The following is a 24,614-nucleotide window of genomic DNA, read 5'->3' as shown; positions in this document are numbered from 1 at the left end:
TCTCTATTTTTATATCTAAAGGAGACAATATATGAAAAAATTGCATTTTAGAAACATGACATTTTAAAAAAAAAAAATGTAACTATTTAATTTACTTTTTAATGAGATACATAAGTTAACCAAGTACAAGTTTCATAAGAAAAAAAAAACGCATAAAACAAACAATATATAACCTCCATGTTTTGCTTCCCTGGAGTTATACAAAGATGAAATGCTACTAAAATCATGATCACCTTTGTCGTTTTGGCATTTAATAAAAAACGGTGTCATCTTTTATCAAAAGAAAATTCTTGCTTGTCTTCAATATCAATCTGGTGTTGAGCGAGATCTGAGACCTGATCCATGTCAATTTCCATTTCCACCTCCATCTCCATTTCATGCTGATCAATGGAAGAAGTAGCTGCAGCATTAACCTTGGAGGAAGGAGGTGAATGGATCTCATAAGGAAGATGTGCCTCAAAATCGAACCTTATCGGAGAAGATGGATAAGTGGCCATTTCACTGTGATACCGTCTCAGCAGATTAGCCTTCGACTTTGGGTGCTTCGGTGTTGAAGGCCTCGTTGACAATGGACTCTGCGATCGTAATCCACGCTTCTCTTTTATGTTCTTCTTCGCTGTGTGGTGCCAATTTCTCAGAGCCATCGCTACTCTTTCGTTGAAAATCGTTGCCTTCATCGTTGAACCCATCTGTTCAACCCATAAATAACTCTTACAAATTATAATTACTTTCATCACCAAAACGTAGAATGGATTAAACTACCTGCGTCACGAGAGCGTAGAGAGGAAGAGTGACGTAGCTGCAAAGGAATTGAACGAAGATCCTGCCACATTATCCATGGTAATTTTATACTATAAACATGAGACTATATTATTGGCAAAACAATGTGTTTGAATGAGTTGCTAAATAGGTATATGGATCTAGAAAATGGGACACACCCCATTGAGATTCTGATCACCACATCCTGCTTTTGGGAAAGGAAACAGGACTTCATCATAAATTGAAGCTGAAAAACATAAAAGAAAACAAGATGAAAATGTGAGCAGAATTCAGATAACGTCATTGTGTTTTGCAGGACTTACCGCAGCCCATGAAAAGAAAGCAAGCTGAAAAGCGTTCTGTTCCAATGATCAGCACACCAGAAAAGAAACATGTAAAACTCCGACAAATACATTAAATTGATTGATGCTATTTGTTCAACGTATATACCTGAAAGAGCACAAAATTAATGAGGTATAGAATAAGTCGAGGTTTGTTAAACCAGAAGAGGTGATCCCCTGGTTGCACCAGAGGCATGCCCCTTACAACCTCTCCTCGTTCTTGAATTCTTTGACCCATCTTCGTTATTATCACTTGCAGCTTCATTCCCACTAATAGAACAATCTACGTGCATTTTCACCACGTTAATTATGATTACAAAAGATGAAATATCATTATTATTGATTAAGCCAAGCATGTGCTTACAATCAAAGGAGCAAATGGAAGCCACAGATAAGAGTACCAGCCTGAACATATATACAAATGATCAGTGCGTATACACATAATGATCAATGAAATGATTGATTCAGCTTAGCGAATTATGAGATGTATCCACTCACCGTGAGTGTTAAACAGGAGAAAAAACACTGTAATGAACCAGATTGGAGGACTACAAAATTTGAAAGGAAGCAGTTATTATATAGTATAAATATATGTATGGCACTTTGAAATTCCAAAATACTAAACTAGAATAAGGACACAGATGTCAAAACCTGATTTCGACGACCACTTTGAAGTCCTCTTCCAAAGATCTTTTGATATATTTCCGGAAGTCGAATTTCTGGTGACTGTGAGGCCCCAAATGCGCCTAAAGAAATTCAAGTTATATTTCATTAAGAAGACAAGTTCAGAGAGTTTATACCAACTTCCTCTGCATCGTTCTGTTTGATATTTTTCAAAAATTTACTTCAATAAATTTCATAAAACAGTTAAATAAGTTTCATGTTAAGTTTATAATATAAACTTTATTCCAATATCTTTTTTTTTCTTCTTTTATCCACAGTTAGTTAGTGTGATCAAAATGGGTCATCTCACCTGACCCATTAGTGAACCAATCCAATTTATTTATTAGCAAGCCAACAAAATTTCAATCTCGCTCCGCTCACTACGGGTTGATGGATTAAATTGGTTGGCTCACTTAGTTATAAGTTTTTTTTTAAATCCAAAAAAATTACAATTTTTTTGTTATTCAGATTTAAATAATTTCACTATAAAATGATGTTAAACTCCAAAAATAATTCAAAATAAAAAAATTAATATACAACTCAAATGTAATCCAAAAGCAAACATTTATCCATTTATAATATTAGAATCTTGAATAAAAAAATATTAGCTAATTATATTTAATAAATAATTAAATTAAACTAGGTGGGTTGGTGAGTCAACCTGGCTCATCACGGGTGAACAAGGTTATAAGTGAGTTGAGTTAAAAATTAGTGTGGATCAAAAAAATTTATTTTTTTAAAACTCAACCCGACTCGAACCTGTGGTAAACCGAATTGACATGCGAGTTTTACCCCATTTTGACAATGCTACGTCATGTTAATTTATAATATTTTTCAGTTCTCAATATTTGTCATTGCGAAGAAGTTAACTCACAATTTCTTCATCCTCAATCTTCTAAACCAATCTTATATTTCCAAACTGTTATTTCTAGGAGTTAAGTTCATAACTTCTCCCTCCCTCAAAATTTATTAGTATGTCATCCTTATATCATTTGCTGTAATATGTTTATTTACACACTACAAGAAAATATACTGATTAGAAAAAATATTGATAGAATAAAATTTATTAATAAATTTTAGAATTTTAATTATTAGTGGATATTTTCATATGGAAAAATTTTATTGGTAAAATGTGTTAGTAAATTCATGAATAATAAATTATTTTTAAAATCGGTTGGTAAATTCATTAATAATTAAATTTTTTAAAAATTGTCAATAAATTTGTTAATAATTAGATTTTTAAAATTGATAAATCTGAAAAATACATATTTTTTTGAAAAAATTGATTAAATATGTGTTATAAATTAAAGAGAGATAGATAAGAAGAAAAGATAAAGAATGAGAAGGAGGTGATGGCAACAACGTCACACAACAATAGGAGAAGAGAAAGAGAAGAAGTCAAATATGATGGAGGTAATAATTGCAAAAGAGGAGAAGAATGAAGAGGAAAAAGCAAAAATGAAATCAAGAATAGAAGAAAAAAAAAGAAAAAGGAAAGGAAACTAAATTACAAATATTTACTTACGAAAAATCGTCAATAACTTTTGACTGATATTTATTTATTAATAGATATTTATATAAATGTAGATAATTATTGACAAATTTTTCGTTATTAACAATTTTTTGTCGAATTACTGAAACATTTTTGTTTTCACATACATATTTTGTGTGTTAGTAAATCCGTTTCTTTTATTAATGGTTGATAATTTTTTTTGTGATTGATAAGAAATTATAAGGATGTGAAATTATTAAGGCAGTGTAATGTGATTACCATCATAAATCCATGCCTCAAGGTCAAGTAATCAACTTTAGGAACCGAGCGTACAAACTGCCTGAAGAAACAAACCTGCACAGAAATATCTCATGTATCTGCTCCAACACAAGGACAACATTGGTCAGAGACAGAATGTGTGCTTACTATCCAAAGCAGGACAACATGTTGGGTCCAAAAACTCAAGTGTCTTCTTCCAAACGATGTCTCTCTTGCAAATCTGAATCGCTGGGGATCTGCGCTAAATAAACCACACAAATATTGCACTTATAATTCTGACCTTTTCCAACTTGTCTAAATTACAAATATTTCATTCAAAACTTGTTTGCTTGTTAAAGAATTTTCTTAACAATATTGCTAAAGAACTTTTACTCGTACCAGTAAAATGACCATTAATCACATTGTATTGTAGTTATTTTTATTCATAGTGACATTTTTCTCAAATTAATATTGAAAATTACATTTGAATAGTGCATTTCCTTTTTGTGTATCTTTCGAGGAATTAACACACAAAAATTTTCGAAGACTTAAATTTTAAAACATAATGTTTTGAGGGGGAAAAAAGGTATATATATATTATCGTATGAAAAGGACGAACCGTGTGAAAATTGGTACTCAGCTGTCTTGGTTTCTACTTCCCATCGTTTCCACCTTCTCATCTATATATTGAGTTTCAATTGAATAATATAAACAACTCAGATAAAGGTATATATAAGTTGATAAAGAATTAATATACATAGATATTTTGTTGGTTACCTTTGCCCTACCCAGAGCCAGAGTGAGAATGCAGTAAAGGATGTGAAAAACAGCTAGCACGAAGATAAATATATGGAGTTGATGAATGGCTCCCGACGAGACAAATGGGACTTTACCCTAAGTTTTGCAATATAAATCACATTAGCTACCACCCTTATCCTAAACTAACTTTCTACAGATAAATAAATTATGCAATTAAAGTAGTGATTATATCTACATCATGTCTTGTTATGCTTTTTTATCAACTTAATTAGGTAGATTTCAAAATCGTTGATTTTGACACAAAGTTGAGTTTTGAAATTAGATTTAATACATTTTAAAGAATAGTTTGGGTTGTGATTGGAATTGCTTAAAAATATGCATTTTTAGCAATTGTGTATTCATAATAAAAATTTTGATTTAATAAATAAATTTCTAAAACATTATATATATGTGAGTATATATATAACTAAAGTCTTAATCAGATTGAAGTCAAGCAAAGATAAATATAATTAGCTCATGCGAAACCTATTCCTTACTCACTCCTTGTTGAACTTAAAAAAATTAAATTTTTAAACGAAGCTAAAAATCAGTATATGTATGAAATGAATGGAAGTACTTAATTAAGAGTTTTTTAAAAAAAATATTTTTGTTCTTTTTGGAGGAGGGATTGATCACATAGTGGATTTTCTTCAAACAAAATACGAATAAGGTATAAAACTGAAAGCATAATTAATTAATAATTAATGCTGGATATTTCTAATAACCCTGTGTTTACGGCAAAGGACAGTGTTCGTTCCTTTGGTTGAAATTTTTTGGCTAAGAAACTAACTATTAGAGCCAACAAGTCCTTATCATAAAGATGTATATTCATGTTTTCTTTGTAAGGAAATATAAGGAGATAAATATAGGCATAATAAATTATAATATTGAATAAATTTAACGTATAACAGATGTATTAAAAATATATATATATATATATATATATATATATATATATATATATATATATATATATATATATATATATATATATATATATATATATATATGCATGGAGAGGATCTAACCCTACGTACATAAATACCTGGGCGGCACACTTGTCGTAACCTGCTTCCGCCGCTAAAATGTGGCGGTTATGGTGGTAATAGTCGTCTTCTAACGGCGGGGGGTAATTTTTCTCCTCCCTTCTGTGATTGCAAGGGTGAAACGTCCCTGCAACATTTTCTGATATGCATATTCTCGATATCAGACCTTGCCCTATCGTTAGGAGCAACGATATGAACCCTAATAACATAAGCTCTGCATATATATACATGAACTATAATTTAGTTTCTGACTCAAAGAAGTTAATTGAATGGTTCAGATTGGTTCAAACCTGATTTGATCTTTTCAAGAGACTCGTACAGAGCTCTTTTGTTTTTCTGCTTCAACCACTTCTCGTATCAACAACATACACATAGCACAGTGACAGTGAAAGTATGTATTAGGGTTCTTAATTAAATAAAATACAACTAATAATATGGATATGTATGTATATATATATACCTTTCCTATTAGATTGAAGATGTATTCGATGATGATAGATACCGAGAGCAAAACAAAGCAAACAGTGGCCACCGCCCAGGTAGGTGTTTCGTCTAAATTCCTTCCTCCACTTCCTGCCATTCTTCTCAAGTTCCTATTTTTTTTTCTTTCTTTTTTTTTTCTTATTATTTGTTGTTATTCTTGTCCCTTAGAATGTAGGTGTATAAATAGGTACCATTAATTCCCTTCAATTGCTGAAATTCTCCAACTTCGTATTAAAATCCATTTGTTGTCAAGTATTATTACATTTTTATTTATATATGAAATATATGTTCAGTTATATTGACGTGTCGTTATTTAAAATTTATTGGAGATTGAGAAAATTTTATAACAGGTAAATAAATGCAAATATAATATTAAAAATTGATTTTGTAAAGTTAAATTAAGTTTAATAAAATTTTCCTTTTATTACATTATTAATAAATTAGAATACATGATAATGATAATGAAAAATTCGTATCAACAATAAGATATTAGTATTAATTTGGATATTGAAATCCAAAAAGCTAGTGTAGCTGAAGTCTATGTACAAGTTGTGGTGGTAGGTATAAATTACTAGAATGACGACGTGAGAAGTTGGTTACCGCATGAATCCTTGTGTTTTTGTTTATTTTCAAGAGTGTTTTGGACCAATGCTCCGTCAATTTGGCATTCGCAGATCCAAACTTCATTTGGAATTCCTCGGTTAATTAACGTTGGAGGCCACAAAATTAAAAACAAAATTAATGAACAAGCATTGTTGGTGGTTCAATTCGTACCCAGAGAGAGAAACAATATGATATATATGATCGTTGGATCAGTCTCGGTGGTGATGGAATTAAAATTTCTGGTTTAACGTACAACTTTGGTTCCGTCTTCTTTTATTCTTGGTAATTAAGAAACTGTTCCTTCTTGAAGACTGAGTTCAATGAAAGTAGATAAGGGACCGTAATTACGTGCCAAACTACTTTAATCAAACCCCGTTTAGAGTTACTAATTTTAAAGCATTCAGATAATATAGTTGTTGCAACACTGCCATTTGGATTTCATGGCAAACTTTCATAATGTCTGACCCATGATTTAGCATGTCACTGCAATTGCTTACTTGCATAATTAAATACTAATAAATGCTCAAAAGGATCCAAAAAAACTTCCTCACGCAAACAAGTTAATTCTATTCATAATAATTTCTTTTATTACTAGTTATTTGTATTAAAAAAATGTTTGTGAATATTCGTGTTGCACAATGAAAAAGTAGAATGGGGCATTCCGAGAATTGAACTCGGGACCTCTCGCACCCTAAGCGAGAATCATACCACTAGACCAAATGCCCTCATTTGATATATTTTCAAACTAGTTCATATTACTCAGTTTCTTAATATATACTATTTTTATGATTATAAAATTAGTTTAAAGTAATTGATCATTGATAATGTATATTTATTGATACTAAAAAGAAATTGAGAACGCTGCTTACATATGAAAATTTATAAAATGACATGAATATATATATTATCTTTATAGATAAATATATTTACTCTTTAATAATTGCATTAGAGTACATGCTGTAAAGTGTTTAAGCATTTGTTTAGTTTGTATAATTTGTTTAGTTAAATTATAAATTAATTCTAATTTTAAATAATTAAAATCATATTTAATTAATTCTAAAAAAATGTATAAAGAACTTCTAAAATCAAGTATAAAAAAAATGAAGACATTGCTGTCTCTGTGTAGAAATGAGTGCTAGAAGAATCTAAAAATTCTTTCTTCCAATTAACTAAATCTGTGGCAAAGTTTATGGTTAGGTGCTCGGAAGATGCTTCCATCGCAAGTGTCTAAAACATGAACATGAAATTCTATTGTTCTATGTCAAAATATAATTATCATAGTTGATAACAATTATATAAATAAGCAACAAAAAATTAGACTAAAATAAATGTAAAGAAATATATAATTTATTTTATGTCGAAATTCCTGCGCATGTATTGTCCACCAAAAATAATTTAAGTATTTGGAATTAATACCTATCATATATTCACATTATACGTAAATATTGAATTATTCATATGAAAACCAAGTGCATATCTAATTTCAAGTTGACAAGTTAGATTTTTGCCCATTGATTTAATTAATGTATATGACTTTTAACTTTCGAATAGATGACAATTTTTATTGATTTTCCATCATCACGTTTGTAATATACTTACCAATCAAAACCAAATTTAAACAATTTATATGAAATAATGCATTAGAATTACACAACACTGTACTTAGAATGTTTAAAACTCCTTATATAAATAATTATATTTTGAAATAGGAGAACTTTATTTGAATGTGATATTATTGTTTGAACAATAAAAATATCATGGTGGACTCTCGCTTCAACAATCTTTATTTTGAAACTATATTTCAATTTCTCTTTAGTCATTGTTTACCAAGAAGTATAGATATTAACATCTGATATCTTCACAAATTTACGAAGTTAATTATCTTTCAACAACATTTTTCTATGTCATCACTCAACTCATAATACAACAAAATCTCGTATTTTACGCACACAAATCATACACCACTAATAATCTAAATCAAATAAAACAAATCCTAAGTAAATGTTCAAAAAGCACTGATGAGAATATTACTATATAAGCACCAAACTAAAATAGAATATACACCATTCAAATTAATCGATGCACTTTTGATATTGTATGACAGTTTTTGTTTTTTTCATGTTTGATTGATTATTTGGTTTATGTTTTAAAAATATGGACAACTTAAAATATTTCAATATATAGTGTTTGAGGTTGGGATTGAGATCCTTTATTCAAAACATTCAAAGTTGTTTTGAAGAATAAATTGACTTCTTGATGATCCTCCATTATTTCAATTATGTTGTTCACTTTCTCTTCTCTTTGTCCAAGCCGTGTGGGAGGATAAATGGCACTCCGACGCAAGTAAATGACTTTGCGTGATAATATTTAATAGAAAGTGAGTACTTAAAATTAGTTATCTAACATTCTCTGAAATAAAAGTGTAAAAATTATATTCTTAAACTATAATTAAATATTAATAATAATGCAGAGTTGAATAGTTGGAAGTCAATGAAAGAATTTGGAAATGAAAAGAAGTGGTGCTTCAACAACCACGTAAGAATTTTAAATGTCCTACTTCATTTTACATCCATTCATTCGTCGTTTCTACTTGCATACTCTATTCATAATACTTCAAGCAAGTTGCTTATGAAAGTTCTTACAAATTAAAAAATTTCATAATGCTACCACTTGGATTTTTATAAAAAAAAAATCTTATATAAGCAACTATAGGTAAAGTTGTTTAACTATAAAGAAAACAACTTTTAAAAGTTAAAAACATATTGTTATTTGATTATAAATGATATCATTAGAAGAAGAAAAAAATATTTTAACGACATTTTAAAATTATGATCAGTTTATAACATAGTTTAGAATTTTCTTTGAATTAATTGTTATTAGAAAGTCCAGCAAAACATTGATTATTTAAACTCTTGTAGTTTCCTTAACCTGTAATTAGAATTTTTATATAATCATCATCTAAAAGAACAAAATTAACGACGACACAATTATTTATCGTTGATAAAAAAAAAATGTCGGCTTTCATTCTATCCTCTAATATTTAATAAATATTCTTTGAATTTTTTCTCATTCTTATTAAAAAGTCATTTTGTACCTTATTACCTATAACGATTTTGAAATTCAATTAACAAATTTTTTTATTTTTTTTTAAATTTAAAATTTAATAATAATTTAATTTAATTTAAAATATTAATATTATTTAATATAAGTTTATATTTTAATAATTATTAAAATATAATTTCTATTATTATAATAGTTATATTAAAAATAAATAAATAAATAAAATGAAAGTAGTAATAGTGAAAATAAAAAAAAAATAATAAAAATAAAAATAAAAATAATTATATAAAATCTGATTTAATATATTTAAATTATATTAAAATATTAAATTAAATTAAATAATTATTAAATTTTAAATTAAAAAAAATAAAAAAAAATAGTCATCGGTCAACCAGATTTTTTGAAATATGAGAAAATCCAGAACTCAATTTCAAAAACCATAAAATTACAAAATCCGATTTCGAAATCCAAAAAATTCAAAAATAAGATTTCAAAATCTTATAAAATAGAATTTAAAAATCCGAAAAAATCAAAAAGATTTTAAAATTTGTTTTTCTAAAATCCAGAATCGAATTTTGATAATGAGATTTCGAAATTCTAAAAACTTTGAAACTAGATTTCGAGAAATTTGTAAGAGGAGAAGAAATGAAGTACGTGACTTGGGGTGTTGAGTAAATAACACGACAGTAAACGCGGGTGGATAATAATAATTATATATATATATATATATATATATATATATATATATATATATATATAGGTTAGGGTTTTATTGGACATCACAATAAATGAAGATTAAGGGTGCAATACGAAAAACATGGGGTGTTTTTGCAAGTGCGTATTTATAAGTTTTTTTAATCATTATTTCTCATTTGAGTAACGAAATATTTCTTAAAAAAAAGTTTTACGGTCATATTTTAAACTCATTATATTGTGAAAACATTACCCAAGAAAGTTTTCATAAAACAAAATTAATCAAGTTATAAATGAGAAAACTCAAGTTTAATGTCCTATTAAACAAGTCAAGCTCAATCTTTTAATCAATAACAATTAAAATAAAATCAAACTTAGAATATCAATTTCTTTCATAAGTAAGTCCAAATTTTCAAAAACTTAATTAAACAAAATTTACAAATTTATGACCAACTAAGTATGTATCATATATGTTTGAGGATATTTTGGTCATTTATGCTTAGATATATTTCATTCTTATGATATGAGTATGCATTATCATGGTTTAAGCAACTACGTATCAGTCAACAGAAACTGACATACAAAAGTATTGACTAAATTGAGTGATTTAAAATCATGATTAAAGTATCATTAGTAAATTTATTAATCAAAGACTACTCAAAATAATTAACCACATTTATTAGACCATTCAAATAAAAATACTATAAACATATTATAAATACCATAATACATAAATTACGTTTACTAATTATTGTATTTAGATAAAGTTGCTCCAACAATATCATTAATAAACTTACCTCTGCAAATGTTGAAATTAAGTAATACAATATATATTAATGTTTTTTTTGGTGAATGGGGAATTCATTTATAATAGTAATAGTTAATAATAATTTTCGAAGCCTTCACTCTTAAACTTAACCCAACTAGTTTAAAACTTTTAAACCTTAAAATTTGTTTATAAGTTACTTGTAAGTAGTTTACAGCTTTCACCGATTAAACCAGTTTAGTTTAAATCTTTATGCTTACTTCTTGCACCCCTTCCTTTGTGTTTATTAGTGGGCTTTTAAGAATCATTTTGTAACGCAGAATGAAACTTAGGCTTTTACTTTCTTTACCTTTACAATTGCTTTGTGCACCCCATAAAATTTCTAAAATGACATTTTGCTTCTAAATTGTTTAAAATAACTATAACCTTAAATTAGGTATGAAGAACATTCTTGAACCACAGTTTTAAGATTTGAACCTCTGACCATAATATAAGTAAAGTTTGTATACAATTTTAGCTTTGTAATTTTAAAAAGAAGTTTTTTTTTTTGAATTAAGATATAAAACAACCTGATTTTCATAAAAAAGAAAAAAAGACAATTTAAAAACAAAAGAGGTAAAATAATACTTTTCCATATCTATCACTTTTTTTATCTTTCCAATTCCCGTTTTCTTAAATTGAAGAAAGTAAATTTCTTTTTATTTTTAATACCCTGGCTTTAATAACTGAAAAATAGATAAAGCACACATTCTTGTACTGTGATAAACCATGAGAGAAATCTGAGTGATTACTCCTTAAGTTTTCAATCCTTATCAGTGAAACAGTAACAGACAAAATGAGTTATGACATCTTCTGACTTATTATAGTAATGAAAGTTAATCTGAATATTTTGATAAATGAAATTGATTAGGATAATGTTGTGAAGATTTGGTGGTAATGAATGATGGTGAAACATATCTAAAGGCAGTGGAATTAAATGTTTAATCTTGAATTGGGGTTGGTGAAAAATAGTACAATATGGAAAAGTTGTTTGATATTATATTGAAGAGTGTAATGGAAAATGGAAGTATGGAAGTGAGAAATGATGGGATAGAGTTTGTCTGGTGTGATGTGCCCACCAGGTGTTTGTTTTTTGGAACTAAGCCAAAGATGGGGGCAGCTTTATAATAACTTCTCATTAGACACTAACACAGTGCCATCCACCAATTATTTTGCCTTCCCTTAGGCTACTTAGTAGGGTATATACTCAATACATTATTATCCAACCAATATCTTACTCATGCAAACCACACTTTATTAATAGCCACACAATTTCCATCTTCTCAAAATACTATCATATTCTTCCTCCACCCTTTTCTTTTCTTTCCATCTTTAGATTCCAGCTTTCTATTAATATACAATATAATAATCATAATTCTCACCCTTCATTTAATACATACTTTTCACTATTAATTCCAACAGTCTTAACTTTTTTAATACAGTTTTAAATTGTTTTATTAATAAATAAGTTTGTTAAATAACAAATCATATTTTAATCCGTAATTCAAATTTTGATAGTTAATAGTAGTGATCAATCTAACATTTAATTAATAAATTAATTATATATTTTTTATTTATGATAAAAATTATTTTAGATATTTAGTATATAGATTATTGATAGTGATCAATTAAGTTAATATTTAAATTAGTCACTATAATAATTAATCATTTGTTACTAGTTGATATTTAATAAACTTTTTGAATATATATATATATATAAAGGAAAAGTAGGTAAGAATATAGAACTTTTAAGTGTTAAGTTATGTAAGATTTTAGTATTTGTTCCATTTATATGTATATATAAACTGTTCTATGGTCAAACAACATCTTCTCACATGAGTACTATACATGTTACTTTGAAACTAACTTTATTATACGTAACAAAGAGAAGAATAAGTAATAGATACCAAGTACTCATATGAAAAGATGTTTTTTTGTATATATAAAGAGATATAAGATATATTTAGAAATATAATATTTTTAATATAAATGACAATTTAGCAAAGTAAGTCCGGATTTATATATATTATCCTGATTTATAAAGTAAAATTTTATCTTATTCCTATTTTCCTATTTAATGAGTATAAAAATTTTGTTTCATTTTTATTTCTATAGAAAAAACGGATATACCTATATAAACGTTTGTTTCCACTTATTTATTATTTTAAATATCAATTAAATAATTTATTTACGAAAAATAAAAAATTTTAACAAAAAATATAATATTATCAAGTATTCAATATAATAATAATATCCATTTTTTTTCAATGTGAATTATTAAGAAAAAAATTATAATCATAAAACCAAAGAAAAGTTAAATATATTTTAGATTAACTTTAGTAAGTTTAAATAGAAACAACTACAAGAATGGGAAACACGTATTAAGATAAACGTAAAAAATAAGTTGGGTTAGATATATAAATACTCATTTCGTCGTATTCTTTTAACCAATTTAAAAAAAAAAAAGATATAATCCTCATATTCATACTTAATTAATTTATAAATAGTTTATCACCATTAAAACAATTTTAAATAATATCTATAAAACAAGTTTATTTTCGTCCCTAATTTTCAAGATCTTAGTAAACAATAACTTTTTTATCATGATTTGATTTTTATCTTTAGGTATTTAGTTTCCTAATTTTTGTATCATCTCCTTTTGTATTTAATCAAAATGTACAGATAACCCTGCCAGAAATCTAGGATGCAAAAAGTTGGGAGTAAGAAATGATGTGAAGAAATGCACAATAAAACCTAAAAAGATGGAAGATAAAAACGTTAAAACGAACTTAATGATGAAAGGCTCTAACTTTTATTTTATATTAACAAAAAATTAAATTACCATCACTTTCGGCAAGAAAAGATTCCTTAAATTGCAATACTCATCATTAATTAACAGTGGGTTTAACTTCAAACATAATCAATCCATCATTAATCCCATGTTTACCAAGAAAATTAATAACCCTAGAAAAGGGTCACCAGATATTTAACAAAAAATTCTAAATTTTTTTAAAAAGGGCGCATGCACTTAAAAAGATGGAATCTCTCAAACAAGACTGTTACTGTCAGTGTCCTAAATCAAGATAAAGGCCACAAACACAAACACACAGAGAAAAGGGAGAAAATTATTATTGAACTGAACAGTACCAATAAATGAGGTGTAAGAAGTAGGGGAAAAGAAATAAAAAATAAAAGTAAGAGAGAGAATAAGAAAAATGTTATGTTGTGTGATGTGATAATAGAAAAAGGGATAAAAATAGCATGAAAAAATAAATAAATAAATAAATAGAGGCATCTATAGATAGATATATGAAAATTATTCTCATTTGGTGGCAGACATCAAGAATTGCAGACTACATATAACTAACTTTAGTATTTGTTTAGAGTCTTGTGGTGCATATTTGCGTCCCTTTTAGGTTTATACTTTATACCCAAATTTCTGAAACCATTTATTCCCTACTAATGCAAATAATATTGTTGTTACCCAAATAGCAAGAATCCTTAATTCATTTATCATCATTTGTAAGCAATTCTGAAATACAAAGGAAGGAATTGTTGGATACAAACAAAATATCACGTTAAATAAAATAAGAGATAGACATGTGTTAATATATACATAAGATATTTTTATTAATAAGACGTTTTTTAGAGTGATATCCAAAATAAATATGTAAAAACTTAGTTCAAAAAATGAACAATAAGTATAAAGATTTATGTATGTTATCCTTTCTTACATGAATGAAACAAGACCACATAATCATTGTTTTTAAAGCAGTTACTAAGAAAATTACCAGTGTTTATTGTCGGTGACACATAATAACAAAGCAAAATAGAATTGGTGTGTTTATGTTTTCATGTTGGCATACGAAAAGAGAAAAATAAGAAGCCATTTCCAATATTTGAGTCAATATAACCCCACTTTTGATGTCGACTAAACCAACTTTTTTGATGAAACTTGCATGACTTTAGCACGAGGACAGACAAACCTTTAAGTCACGTCCATATCTAATTGTCTACTATCCCTTTGTAGCCATGTGAACATATGCATATATGTATATTCTGTGCCCTTTTCAAACTCACTTCAAACAACTACCAAAACTATATACATTACATATATATATATATATATATATATATATATATATATATATATATATATATATATATATATATATATATATATATATATATATATATATATATATATATATGATGCTATGTAGAAATCAGTTCATCATGTTCTTACAACATTAATACTATAATGTGATGATAAAAGCAATCCATTCTATACGACAACAAAGTTAGAATTTCGAAAGCATCAAGCTTGCAGCTTTTGGTAACTGGGAAGTGTGTATATAATATAACTTCACAATGCATACACGTTCTGAATAGAACCCTAGCTATTGTATATATGCAGTGTATTTTTACTATTAAAGGAAGAACAGTGATTTGTATTTTGTTCCAATGGTTTCATTAAGCATGGAAATATATGTTAACATCTTAAATGTTTAGTTACTTCACACCACCAACTTTTGTAACTCACCAATCACTATAAATATTCTGCGTATTGTACAGATATATCTATATATGATCAAGTATGATACTTCTTTAACCTCGTCGATGGTGACATATGATTGCGTTAACACCTTTTTAAAATAGCCATTTAAGAAAAGTAAAAGTAAAAGAAAGTGGAATTAACCCGTGCATGCCAATGTTTAACTGATATTACTTTATGAAAAGATGTTACTGAATGCATTATTAGGAATCACTTATTATGGGAGTGTTTTTTATTATGTGTGCACTGACAAAGTCATACATTTGAAAGTGGAAAATGTTGATTGTTTTTCAAAAGTTCTTGAAAAGCGTTGTCTCAGTTTATGTTCATCTAAGAAATTTTATTCAGAAGAAACTGTTCTAACCCAACTGTTATAGCAGCTCTTCTTTTGTATCAGATACCATTACAAAATAAAACTTATGACAACCTCTTAAAAAAATTCCATTTTCATATGCTTGAACAGTTGATAATTAGTATTACTGAGATTTATATCTCTTTGACGTTTTACCTACAAGAATGAAGATTGTTGAATCGAATTTAATAACTCAAAGTGGATAGAATTCAAAACCTACTAATTACTCGAACCTTTCATTATTATTTTACACTAGTTAAGCAACCGTTAGTCAACAAAACCTAGTTGACCCTTTTAATTGCTTGCTATATAATAAAGATACATGAATGTAACGTGCAATAGTTATATATTATCTATCATACTTTAGCATCAGAAAAGTAGCATTTAAAGATCCTGTCGTATTCGATTCATTTCAATCTGCAAGTTTTGCCAACTGTTGAGTCAATTCCATAGGTGCCCCATTGATATAGTTATTCATCATCATAATAATAATACATTTTAACTCAGCCCATTTTTACTATTCTTTTCAAACAAAATTACAAATACTTTTTCAAACTATGATTCGATCATAAACTATATAATGTGAGAAATTTATCAATAAGCAGATAGCTTAAAATCATAAATAGAAGCAAATAACTGTGTAAGATTATAATACAGTGAAGTGTCAGTGGAAGACTTTTGTTTTATAACCTGAAAATGTTTTGAACTGGTTTCTAACATGTTGAATAAAAGACGAGTGAGAAACAAACCATTTGCTGTTAGATTTTATTTTACCCCCGGAGTGGATGGTATGGTACAGAAACAAAGTGATGGGGATGAAGGGTCTATTTTTGACATAGAAAAAAACAGAAAAAAGAAGGACAAAGTAAGTAAGAAAGTTGCAGGCGCGTGAGTTGCAGTTGAAAGCTTGATGAGTAGAAACATATGAAAAAAGGAAAGAGTGATGAGACGTGAGATATGTAAAGGAGAGAGAGTGTGTGTGTGTTTGTTTGAGTGCTCTTTCCTTCTCTTTCTCAAGTCTGAGAAAGTTATCAGGATTAGAGTCCTAACAACTAACAAAACGTCCACCACATTTGCTTCCAACTACACTACATATCCTACACATAAAAGGTTTTTGTTGCATTCAAATGTATGCATGCATAGCAAATTTAGGACATGTTTGACCCTAACATCAATCTTTTCACTCACCATCCACATGATCACATTTTTATCTATACTTTTTTACATGAAAGATGGTAAAAACCTATCTTTTACCACTTTGATCACTGTATGTTAGAATTGGTAAAACTGTTTCCATATATACTGATAATACATGCTAATTAAACCGATTTTTATGTATAGAGGGTACTGATTTTATAAAATGAAGCAGTGTGGCTGAGTGTGTCGGATATCACACGCCTAGAAATCAAATCAGCCGAAAAACGGTAGGATTTTTTTTTGTGCTGATGGTTTAGGAAATAAGCTATTAAGTGTGAGTGGACTAGAGTTGAAGCACGGTATTGATTGCCATAATATTTACGTACCTAATAAAATGTGGGGTGGGTTAAAGTGTCAGGTTGAATTTTCTTGTGTTTGAGAGAAAATAATGTGACAGAAGGTGTTTGATGAATTGAATGAAAGGGGTGTTTTTGGTTGTGTTGTGTTGTGTTGGTGGAGGGCCTCACAAAGAAGTGAAGGAAATTATTAACAAAGAAGAAAAGATAAAGGTAAGTGCAATGCAATGTAATGCAAAGCAAAGGAGAAGAGGGTGGGGAAGTGTGGGTTCTGTACTGTCTTACCTGTCCCCCCCACCCAACACAACATACTCACTCACAAACACATACACTCTTTCTTTCTCTCTCTAACACTACTCCAACTACAACTCCAAAAGCCACTACCACATTGGCTTTTGTTGCCTTTTGTTTCTGTGCCTCCTATGCAATTGTCTATGTCTGCTGCTTCTGCTCCCTCTTCTCAGTACCTTCAAATGGGGGTGGAATCATACTTTGAATTCCTTGTTATTATTTGATGGGTTCTCTTTTTCTCATATTCTCTTCTCTTCTTCCCACCATGTCCTCTCTTCCACCTCTCCCCTGTTTCTTTTTTCTCCTTTGTGGTGTCCCTCCAAACATGAACTCCTTTTTCATGATTTGACCTCATTTCCATTTTGTTACAGTTCTCACTTTCTGGATTTCCTTTTCTTAGACCCACTTGATTGCACCCTTCGCCTCCTTTATCCTCTTTTCTTTCTCTCTTGTTTTTTATTCTCTTTGGTTCCCCCATTGACTCCCACTCCTCCACAAGAACCAACAACCATCACACTGGGGCGTTCATGGAAATTGATCTGAACTATGCAGTGACTGAGCCTGAGAAGACCGCGTCTTGCAATGGGGACTGTGACAAAGGTGCTGCTTGCGTTTGCTCTCTGTCCTCTCCTACTTGTTCATCTTCTGGTTCCTCCTCCGCACGTGTGTCCTCCTCTTATCTTGAGCTCTGGCACGCTTGTGCTGGCCCCCTCACTTCCCTCCCAAAGAAAGGGAATGTGGTCGTGTATTTTCCACAAGGGCACTTAGAACAAGCTTCATCTTTCTCTCCCTTTTCACCAATGGACATGCCAACCTATGATCTTCAGCCACAGATCTTCTGTAGAGTTGTCAATATTCAGTTACTTGTGAGTTCTCAAATTGAGAGTGAACTTGTATTTTACCTGCTTAATTCATTTAAACTTACACCCTCCTTGCATTGGTTCTATTTGTTTGGTTTAATTGTCTTTTCTGTTTTATTTTTACACTATGATTAGGCCAATAAGGAGAATGATGAGGTTTATACACAGGTTACTTTGCTTCCCCAGGCTGAGGTTGGTTTTTGTCCTTATTCTGTTTTGGTGCATCTTTGATTCATTTTTGTTCCCCAGAAGGATGAGATTTTTTAATTAAATTCCTTGAGCATTGTTTATAGTAGAAGGGCAGTGGTGGATTGAAATCTTGGGTTGTGCTCAGTTGGCAGGGATGTATATGGAGGGAAAAGAGATTGAGGAATTGGGAGCAGATGAAGAAGGAAATGAAACAACACCTACAAAATCAACTCCTCACATGTTCTGCAAAACACTCACAGCCTCAGACACCAGCACTCATGGGGGTTTTTCTGTCCCTCGCAGAGCTGCTGAAGACTGTTTTCCTCCTTTGGTGTGACACCATACTCTAGTTTGCATTCATAATTTCCAACACATGAAATTGTTTAGGAGTTGAGTTCATTGCCTTGATGAATTGCTTTTCTGCTCACTGCAGGATTATAAGCAGCAAAGACCCTCTCAGGAGCTTGTTGCCAAGGACCTGCATAATGTAGAGTGGAAATTTCGACATATTTACAGAGGTAAATAAAAAGGAATAATAAACAACTGTGTGTGGTTGGCTTCATATTGACTATGAATGATACAGAAAATCATTGTGATAATTCTTTCAGGTCAGCCAAGGAGGCATCTGCTCACTACTGGCTGGAGTATCTTTGTTAGCCAAAAGAATCTTGTTTCTGGAGATGCAGTTCTCTTTCTGAGGTGTGTGTATGAACAAGAGTGTGTTCATTAGGATTTCGTTTTACGAATAAATAATATAAACATTGATAGTGTAAAGATTTTTTACACAGTCACAGTATCAGTCCCTCAATTACAAATTGTCATGAAATTTTAAAACAATTATCTTAAAAGTTATATCAAAAGGTGATTGTTTATTGATTAACAGCATTCAAACTTTTTCATTGAGCGTGCATGCCTACTAAACTTTTACTTTAATTGGTATTGATAGGAATTTTTTTTTATATATTTTGTTTTAACAGTCAATGGTATGTTATTCTTCTATTAGAATAATTAGTGTCTATTATGTCACAACGATAGGAAATACTCTCACTGAACTTAAACATAAGCTAAAAAAAATTGGTTATGTAATTTAGGAAATGTCCTTCTTTACTTTATGAAATCAAGAACACTAAATTGAATTTAATGAACATTTTTAATCAGGGTGAAATTAAGTAAATTTGACTTATATTTGAGTCTAGATCTAATACCAATTAGCATTAGAAATCATAGAGAGAAATAAATTCTTCTCATAGTAGAACATATCGGTAAACCTCTGATGCTTTTTGTTCACGAGGAAGCATGGAGAATGAGTGATAATAATATTATTACGGTTGTTCTTCATTGCTCATTAATATCTTTGTAGGGGTGAAAATGGAGAATTGAGATTGGGAATCCGAAGAGCTGCTCGACCAAGAAATGGTCTTCCTGAATCAATTGTTGGTAGCCAGAATTATTATCCCAATTTCCTTTCTTCTGTGGCCAATGCTATATCCTCCAAAAGCATGTTTCATGTTTTCTACAGTCCAAGGTACTACATTCATGCCTCAGGAATTTTCGTCTTGCAAAATGTTAGCAGTTAACTCTCAAAATTACTTAGCCTTTCGTTGTCATTTTGTTGGGGCATTTTGGATGAAACATTGATTTGGTGATGTCATGATAACTTATCTGCAATTATTAATCAACTCAGTTATAATTACACTAAAATGATAGTATATTCTAGCTCACCAGAAAATAGTAAGCACCGAATAAAAGCATTGGTTCTTACATAGAAGCACCAGAGAGATAGCTCAGATGTTTATTTAATGTCTTGTAGTTACCTGTTATTCTTCCAATATGCTACTGAGACAGTAAGAGACTTAAATAGGCTAAAGGTTTTCCAAACTCGCCAATTGTTAATTAAGGGATTTAATGTTCAGAAGCAGACAAGAAAGCTTAATCAATTATCATCCAATATATCATTATGTATCATCTGGGTGATGTCCAAAATATTTCACAAACCATACATGGAATGAAAAGTGAGCTGTAAATAGAACTACACCAGCTGAGGTTCTTAGGTGAAATCATTTTAGCCGCTGGTAAATTATGTCCGTAGGATATTCCCATCAGGTGTAATCCAAGAGAGGATTGCACTTTGGAAACTGCTGACCCTCCTGTGGAATCTGACAGACACAGACATGCTTTTACTTCTCCATCTTGTCAACTGTGAGAGAATTGGAGTCTTTCAACATTGGGAAGTGCATAACCCAGGAAGTGCCACAAGTTAGGGAAGAAATCTCTTATTTTATTCATAACATACCATGTTACTATTAACTTCATCCTTTCTTGGGAAGATTTTTGGCATATGATTATGCAAGGATAGCGAAGATTGTTTAAGCAGAAAATGAGAAATGGCTAAAGGTCTTTCTAAACCTATTGAGAATAATTCAAGTGTAAGTCTAAGTTTCATAGGTAGAAATGACAAAGTACCACTAGTACACCAATTATATTGTCAAATAATAATGAGCCTATGGTGAAAGTTTTGAACATTATTTGACTGTTATTTTGCCAATAGGATCCTTACATTATATGTGAGGAGGCTTTATCTGTTTCTTGTTTGATAAAGGATTTCAGCATACTCATGATTGGCACAAGAGTCTAGCAAAAAATTGTAACGTGTTTGAACTTCTTTATAATACAGAGCAAGTCATGCGGATTTTGTTGTGCCCTACCACAAATATGTCAAAAGCATAAAGAATCCAGTGACCATTGGGACAAGATTCAAAGTGAGATTTGAAATGGATGAGTCTCCCGAGAGAAGGTCAACTACAACATAGTTATTAAACTTTAACCATCATCTACCATGAACATAAAAGGGAAAATAATCTTAAGGAATATGATATTTTCTTCCTATGTTGCAGGTGTACTAGTGGTATAGTGACTGGAATGAGTGATTTGGATCCCTATAAATGGCCTAAGTCAAGATGGAGGTGCTTGATGGTACAATTGCTATTTGTCTTCTTTAGAAACTAGTGAATCTACTGAGTATATTTTTCTCTTCAAAGCATAAGCTACATCCAGCACTGAGATACAGTCATTCAAATACTATGTACAAATTTTAAAATAGTCTATTACAGAAGTCAACGGATTTACTGTACATAACATTTGAATGATTGTAAGAAATCTTACACTCTCAATGCATTGTATAAAACATGCTTCCACAGTTTATATTGCCTTCTTCACGCATAATGTACTAGCCTATCGGCTACATTTCACTCTAAACTGTTTGACATGCATCATCATATTCAGGGAATTTGATGCTGTGATTATACATTCCCAAGGAAGCTAGTTAGTGCTTTTAAATTTTAACACAGTACATTACTCAGACCAAATGGTGATAGTTTGTTACTGTGATATCTGACAGGTCAGATGGGATGAAGATATTGAGATTAATCATCAAGATAGAGTATCGCCTTGGGAGATCGATCCTTCGGCATCTCTCCCTCCGTTGAGCATTCAATCCTCCAGAAGGCTGAAGAAACTGAGGCCAGGTCTGCAGGGTGCTTCACCCAGTCACCTCATCACAGGTATGTATGAATCACAGATCCTAATGCTGAGATAGCCAAAGTGCCTTAAATCAGTAAACTTCAGGCATTCTAATTGTCCTCTGTTTTTTTTATTTTTTTGCTTCTGCATTGGGAGGTGTGGCAGCAGGAGGCAGTGGGTTTATGGACTCTGAGGAGTCTGTAAGATCATCCAAGGTCTTGCAAGGTCAAGAAAAGTCAGGTTTTATGTCACTGTATTATGGATGTGACACAGTAACTAAGCAGCCAGAATTTGAGATCAGATCTCCAAGTCATCCAAATTTTGCATCATCAACTGGAGTGAGAAAGATTGCTGCTGGTGAGTTTATGAGGGTCCACCCTCCTAGTTATGCAGGCTTCACGGAACCTAACAGGTTTCCAAGGGTCTTGCAAAGTCAAGAAATATGTCAGTTGAGATCTCTGACAGGAAAGGTTGATTTGAACTTTGGTGCCTGGGGCAAACCCAGTGTCAGTTTCACAAATTACAACCTGCAACAGGCAACCAAACCCAACTTCCACTCTTTAGGACCAGAAGTTATTCAAACTGCATATTTTCCTTATGGTGATATTCACAAAGCTGGCCAAGGTAGCGGCACCAGCATGTTGTGCTCTAAACCTACCAATTTCCAGCGAGAGAATGTTCCATTTAACTCTCCTTCCTCTCAGTCAGGGATCATGAGAAATGAAGTTGGACGAGCAGAAGTCACAATCCAAAATGAGCAGAAGCTGCAGGACAATATTTCTGGTGCTGCTTCTTTAGGTACAAACGTGAGGATTCCAAATGATGATAATTTCAATGGGAAGGTAAATGCTTGTAAACTATTTGGATTTCCCTTGTCCGGGGAAGCCACCACCCAAAATTTACAGAACTCAGCTAAAAGAAGTTGCACAAAGGTGAGCGATGATAGCAACAGAGTTATATTGTGATATGCGTTTTTCTCTTTGACAATTTGCCAACACATGTAACATAACACTGAATGAAGGTTCACAAGCAAGGTAGCTTAGTTGGAAGAGCCATTGATCTCTCAAGATTGAACAGCTACAGTGACCTGCTGATTGATCTAGAGAGACTATTTAGCATGGAAGGCCTTCTAAGAGATCCTAACAAGGGATGGAGAATCCTATACACTGACAGTGAAAATGACATCATGGTGGTGGGAGATGACCCGTGGCAGTAAGTAACCATCTTCCTTCACTCATTTTTTCAAATGCAGCTTTGCCGCCTTTCAGCCAGTTATCATAGACCATGTAATCCCATGTAGCATTCTTGGTGAAATTCGCTGAAAAACTGCTTTTTTTTCCTTCTGTCTGCAGTGAGTTCTGCGAGGTGGTCTCGAAGATTCATATCCATACACAAGAAGAAGTTGAGAAGATGACAATTGGGATGATGAATGATGATACCCAGAGCTGTTTGGAACAGGCACCAGTGATGATAGAGGCTTCAAAGTCTTCTTCTGTGGGTCAGCCAGATTCTTCTCCGACAGTGGTTAGAATCTAGTTTTAAGGTTGTCTTAGGTATTGTGATGTTGCCCTATTCTTATGCTATATGATCAAATACTATTTTGCACATATGTTGATTGATACCACCATCAATTACACTATTTATGAGCTGAGATCAACAAGGTAAAGGCATACTAAAAATAAACCTACAACAATGCCCTCTGAACTTGCTGAATAAGGGTACCATATTGCCTGCTACCATTTAAAGCCATTGCCGAGTAACTTTGGAGTAAACTGTTAAAATAAAAACTGAATGTACAACGTTCATGAATACTAAAATAAAATGAATACTTTTATTTAACTAATAAGATCTCAAACGGCTAGTTTAAATATAATATATTAAAGTAATAGAAATTTTATAAATATTAACTGTTCATGATTCTTGATTATTTCAAATTTGATTTGATTGAATGTAAAAGATTAATTTATGGTACTAAAACAAGACCAACTTAAGAAAAGATAAAGAAGCAGATTGAACTGCAGTAAACTTAGATTCGACTATCTCTCAATCACTTATACAGGTTAGTTCTCATATTTTTTTTTAAAAAAATCACTAATTATTGATTTATCAATAACTTAGATTTTAAGTTCATTACAAAACATCAATTCTTAAATGTCAAAAAAAATTATTTTAAGATTTACAATATATAAAAATTAATGAGTTAAATCTTCTTTATGACAATTAAATTCAATAAGCGAGGCAATCTAGATAAAAATATAAAAAATTGTTGATTTATTTTTATCAAGAATTATATAGATGTAAAAAACATAAGTTTATTCATATGTAAATCAACGTATTATAAAATATGAGTAAAA

General features: G+C 30.4%; 2 protein-coding genes and 1 non-coding gene across 6 annotated transcripts; 1 reads left to right on the top strand and 2 right to left on the bottom strand.

Moving 5' to 3' along the window:
• Nucleotides 1–75: 75 nt before the first annotated feature.
• LOC108333554 (MLO-like protein 6) lies at nucleotides 76–6,004 on the bottom strand. Of its 2 annotated transcripts, none has more exons than XM_052871071.1 (15): nucleotides 5,818–6,000; nucleotides 5,648–5,705; nucleotides 5,357–5,571; nucleotides 4,291–4,407; nucleotides 4,133–4,193; nucleotides 3,682–3,770; nucleotides 3,535–3,609; nucleotides 1,752–1,846; nucleotides 1,599–1,648; nucleotides 1,465–1,505; nucleotides 1,210–1,383; nucleotides 1,083–1,118; nucleotides 939–1,006; nucleotides 763–823; nucleotides 76–689 (listed from the first exon to the last, which is right to left on the bottom strand). In XM_052871071.1, exons 1-15 carry the CDS (start codon nucleotides 5,935–5,937, stop codon nucleotides 267–269), a joined length of 1,683 nt encoding a protein of 560 aa, XP_052727031.1. In that variant the 5' UTR covers nucleotides 5,938–6,000; the 3' UTR covers nucleotides 76–266. The 2 variants fall into 2 exon arrangements, with proteins under 2 accessions (XP_052727031.1, XP_052727032.1); XM_052871072.1 differs by having other exon boundaries at nucleotides 387–689; nucleotides 763–851; nucleotides 5,818–6,004.
• Nucleotides 6,005–7,096: 1,092 nt separating this feature from the next.
• TRNAP-AGG (transfer RNA proline (anticodon AGG)) lies at nucleotides 7,097–7,168 on the bottom strand. Its single transcript has one exon. It is a non-coding gene; the product is annotated as a tRNA-Pro (tRNA).
• Nucleotides 7,169–17,257: 10,089 nt separating this feature from the next.
• On the top strand, nucleotides 17,258–23,911 carry LOC108334395 (auxin response factor 4). 3 transcript variants are annotated; one of them, XM_017570220.2, is made up of 12 exons: nucleotides 17,258–18,558; nucleotides 18,688–18,744; nucleotides 18,887–19,072; nucleotides 19,175–19,259; nucleotides 19,350–19,440; nucleotides 20,102–20,266; nucleotides 21,416–21,535; nucleotides 21,636–21,714; nucleotides 22,139–22,301; nucleotides 22,426–23,192; nucleotides 23,282–23,472; nucleotides 23,613–23,911. In XM_017570220.2, the coding sequence occupies exons 1-12, from the start codon at nucleotides 18,220–18,222 to the stop codon at nucleotides 23,794–23,796; spliced, it is 2,427 nt and encodes an 808-aa protein (XP_017425709.1). In that variant the 5' UTR covers nucleotides 17,258–18,219; the 3' UTR covers nucleotides 23,797–23,911. The 3 variants fall into 3 exon arrangements, with proteins under 3 accessions (XP_017425709.1, XP_017425708.1, XP_017425710.1); XM_017570219.2 differs by having other exon boundaries at nucleotides 17,259–18,558; nucleotides 22,417–23,192; XM_017570221.2 differs by having other exon boundaries at nucleotides 17,260–18,558; nucleotides 22,429–23,192.
• The last annotated feature ends 703 nt before the right edge of the window (nucleotides 23,912–24,614 follow it).

This window comes from Vigna angularis, chromosome 11 (genome assembly GCF_016808095.1).
Source record: "Vigna angularis cultivar LongXiaoDou No.4 chromosome 11, ASM1680809v1, whole genome shotgun sequence".
NCBI classification, from domain to species: Eukaryota; Viridiplantae; Streptophyta; class Magnoliopsida; order Fabales; family Fabaceae; genus Vigna; species Vigna angularis.
This window is presented reverse-complemented; position numbering and strand designations above follow the sequence as displayed.

What these genes read in the sequence shown, in the direction of transcription:
- LOC108333554 (XM_052871071.1), bottom strand. Translation starts at nt 5,937, where the DNA reads ATGGCAGGAAGTGGAGGAAGGAATTTAGACGAAACACCTACCTGGGCG. An exon ending in ACGACAAGTGTGCCGCCCAG is followed by an intron (nt 4,408 to 5,356) that starts GTATTTATGTAC and finishes TGCAAAACTTAG; the next exon opens with GGTAAAGTCCCATTTGTCTC. An exon ending in TCTACGCTCTCGTGACGCAG is followed by an intron (nt 690 to 762) that starts GTAGTTTAATCC and finishes TGGGTTGAACAG; the next exon opens with ATGGGTTCAACGATGAAGGC.
- LOC108334395 (XM_017570219.2), top strand. Translation starts at nt 18,220, where the DNA reads ATGGAAATTGATCTGAACTATGCAGTGACTGAGCCTGAGAAGACCGCG. An exon ending in TTGTCAATATTCAGTTACTT is followed by an intron (nt 18,559 to 18,687) that starts GTGAGTTCTCAA and finishes CACTATGATTAG; the next exon opens with GCCAATAAGGAGAATGATGA. An exon ending in GATGCAGTTCTCTTTCTGAG is followed by an intron (nt 19,441 to 20,101) that starts GTGTGTGTATGA and finishes ATATCTTTGTAG; the next exon opens with GGGTGAAAATGGAGAATTGA.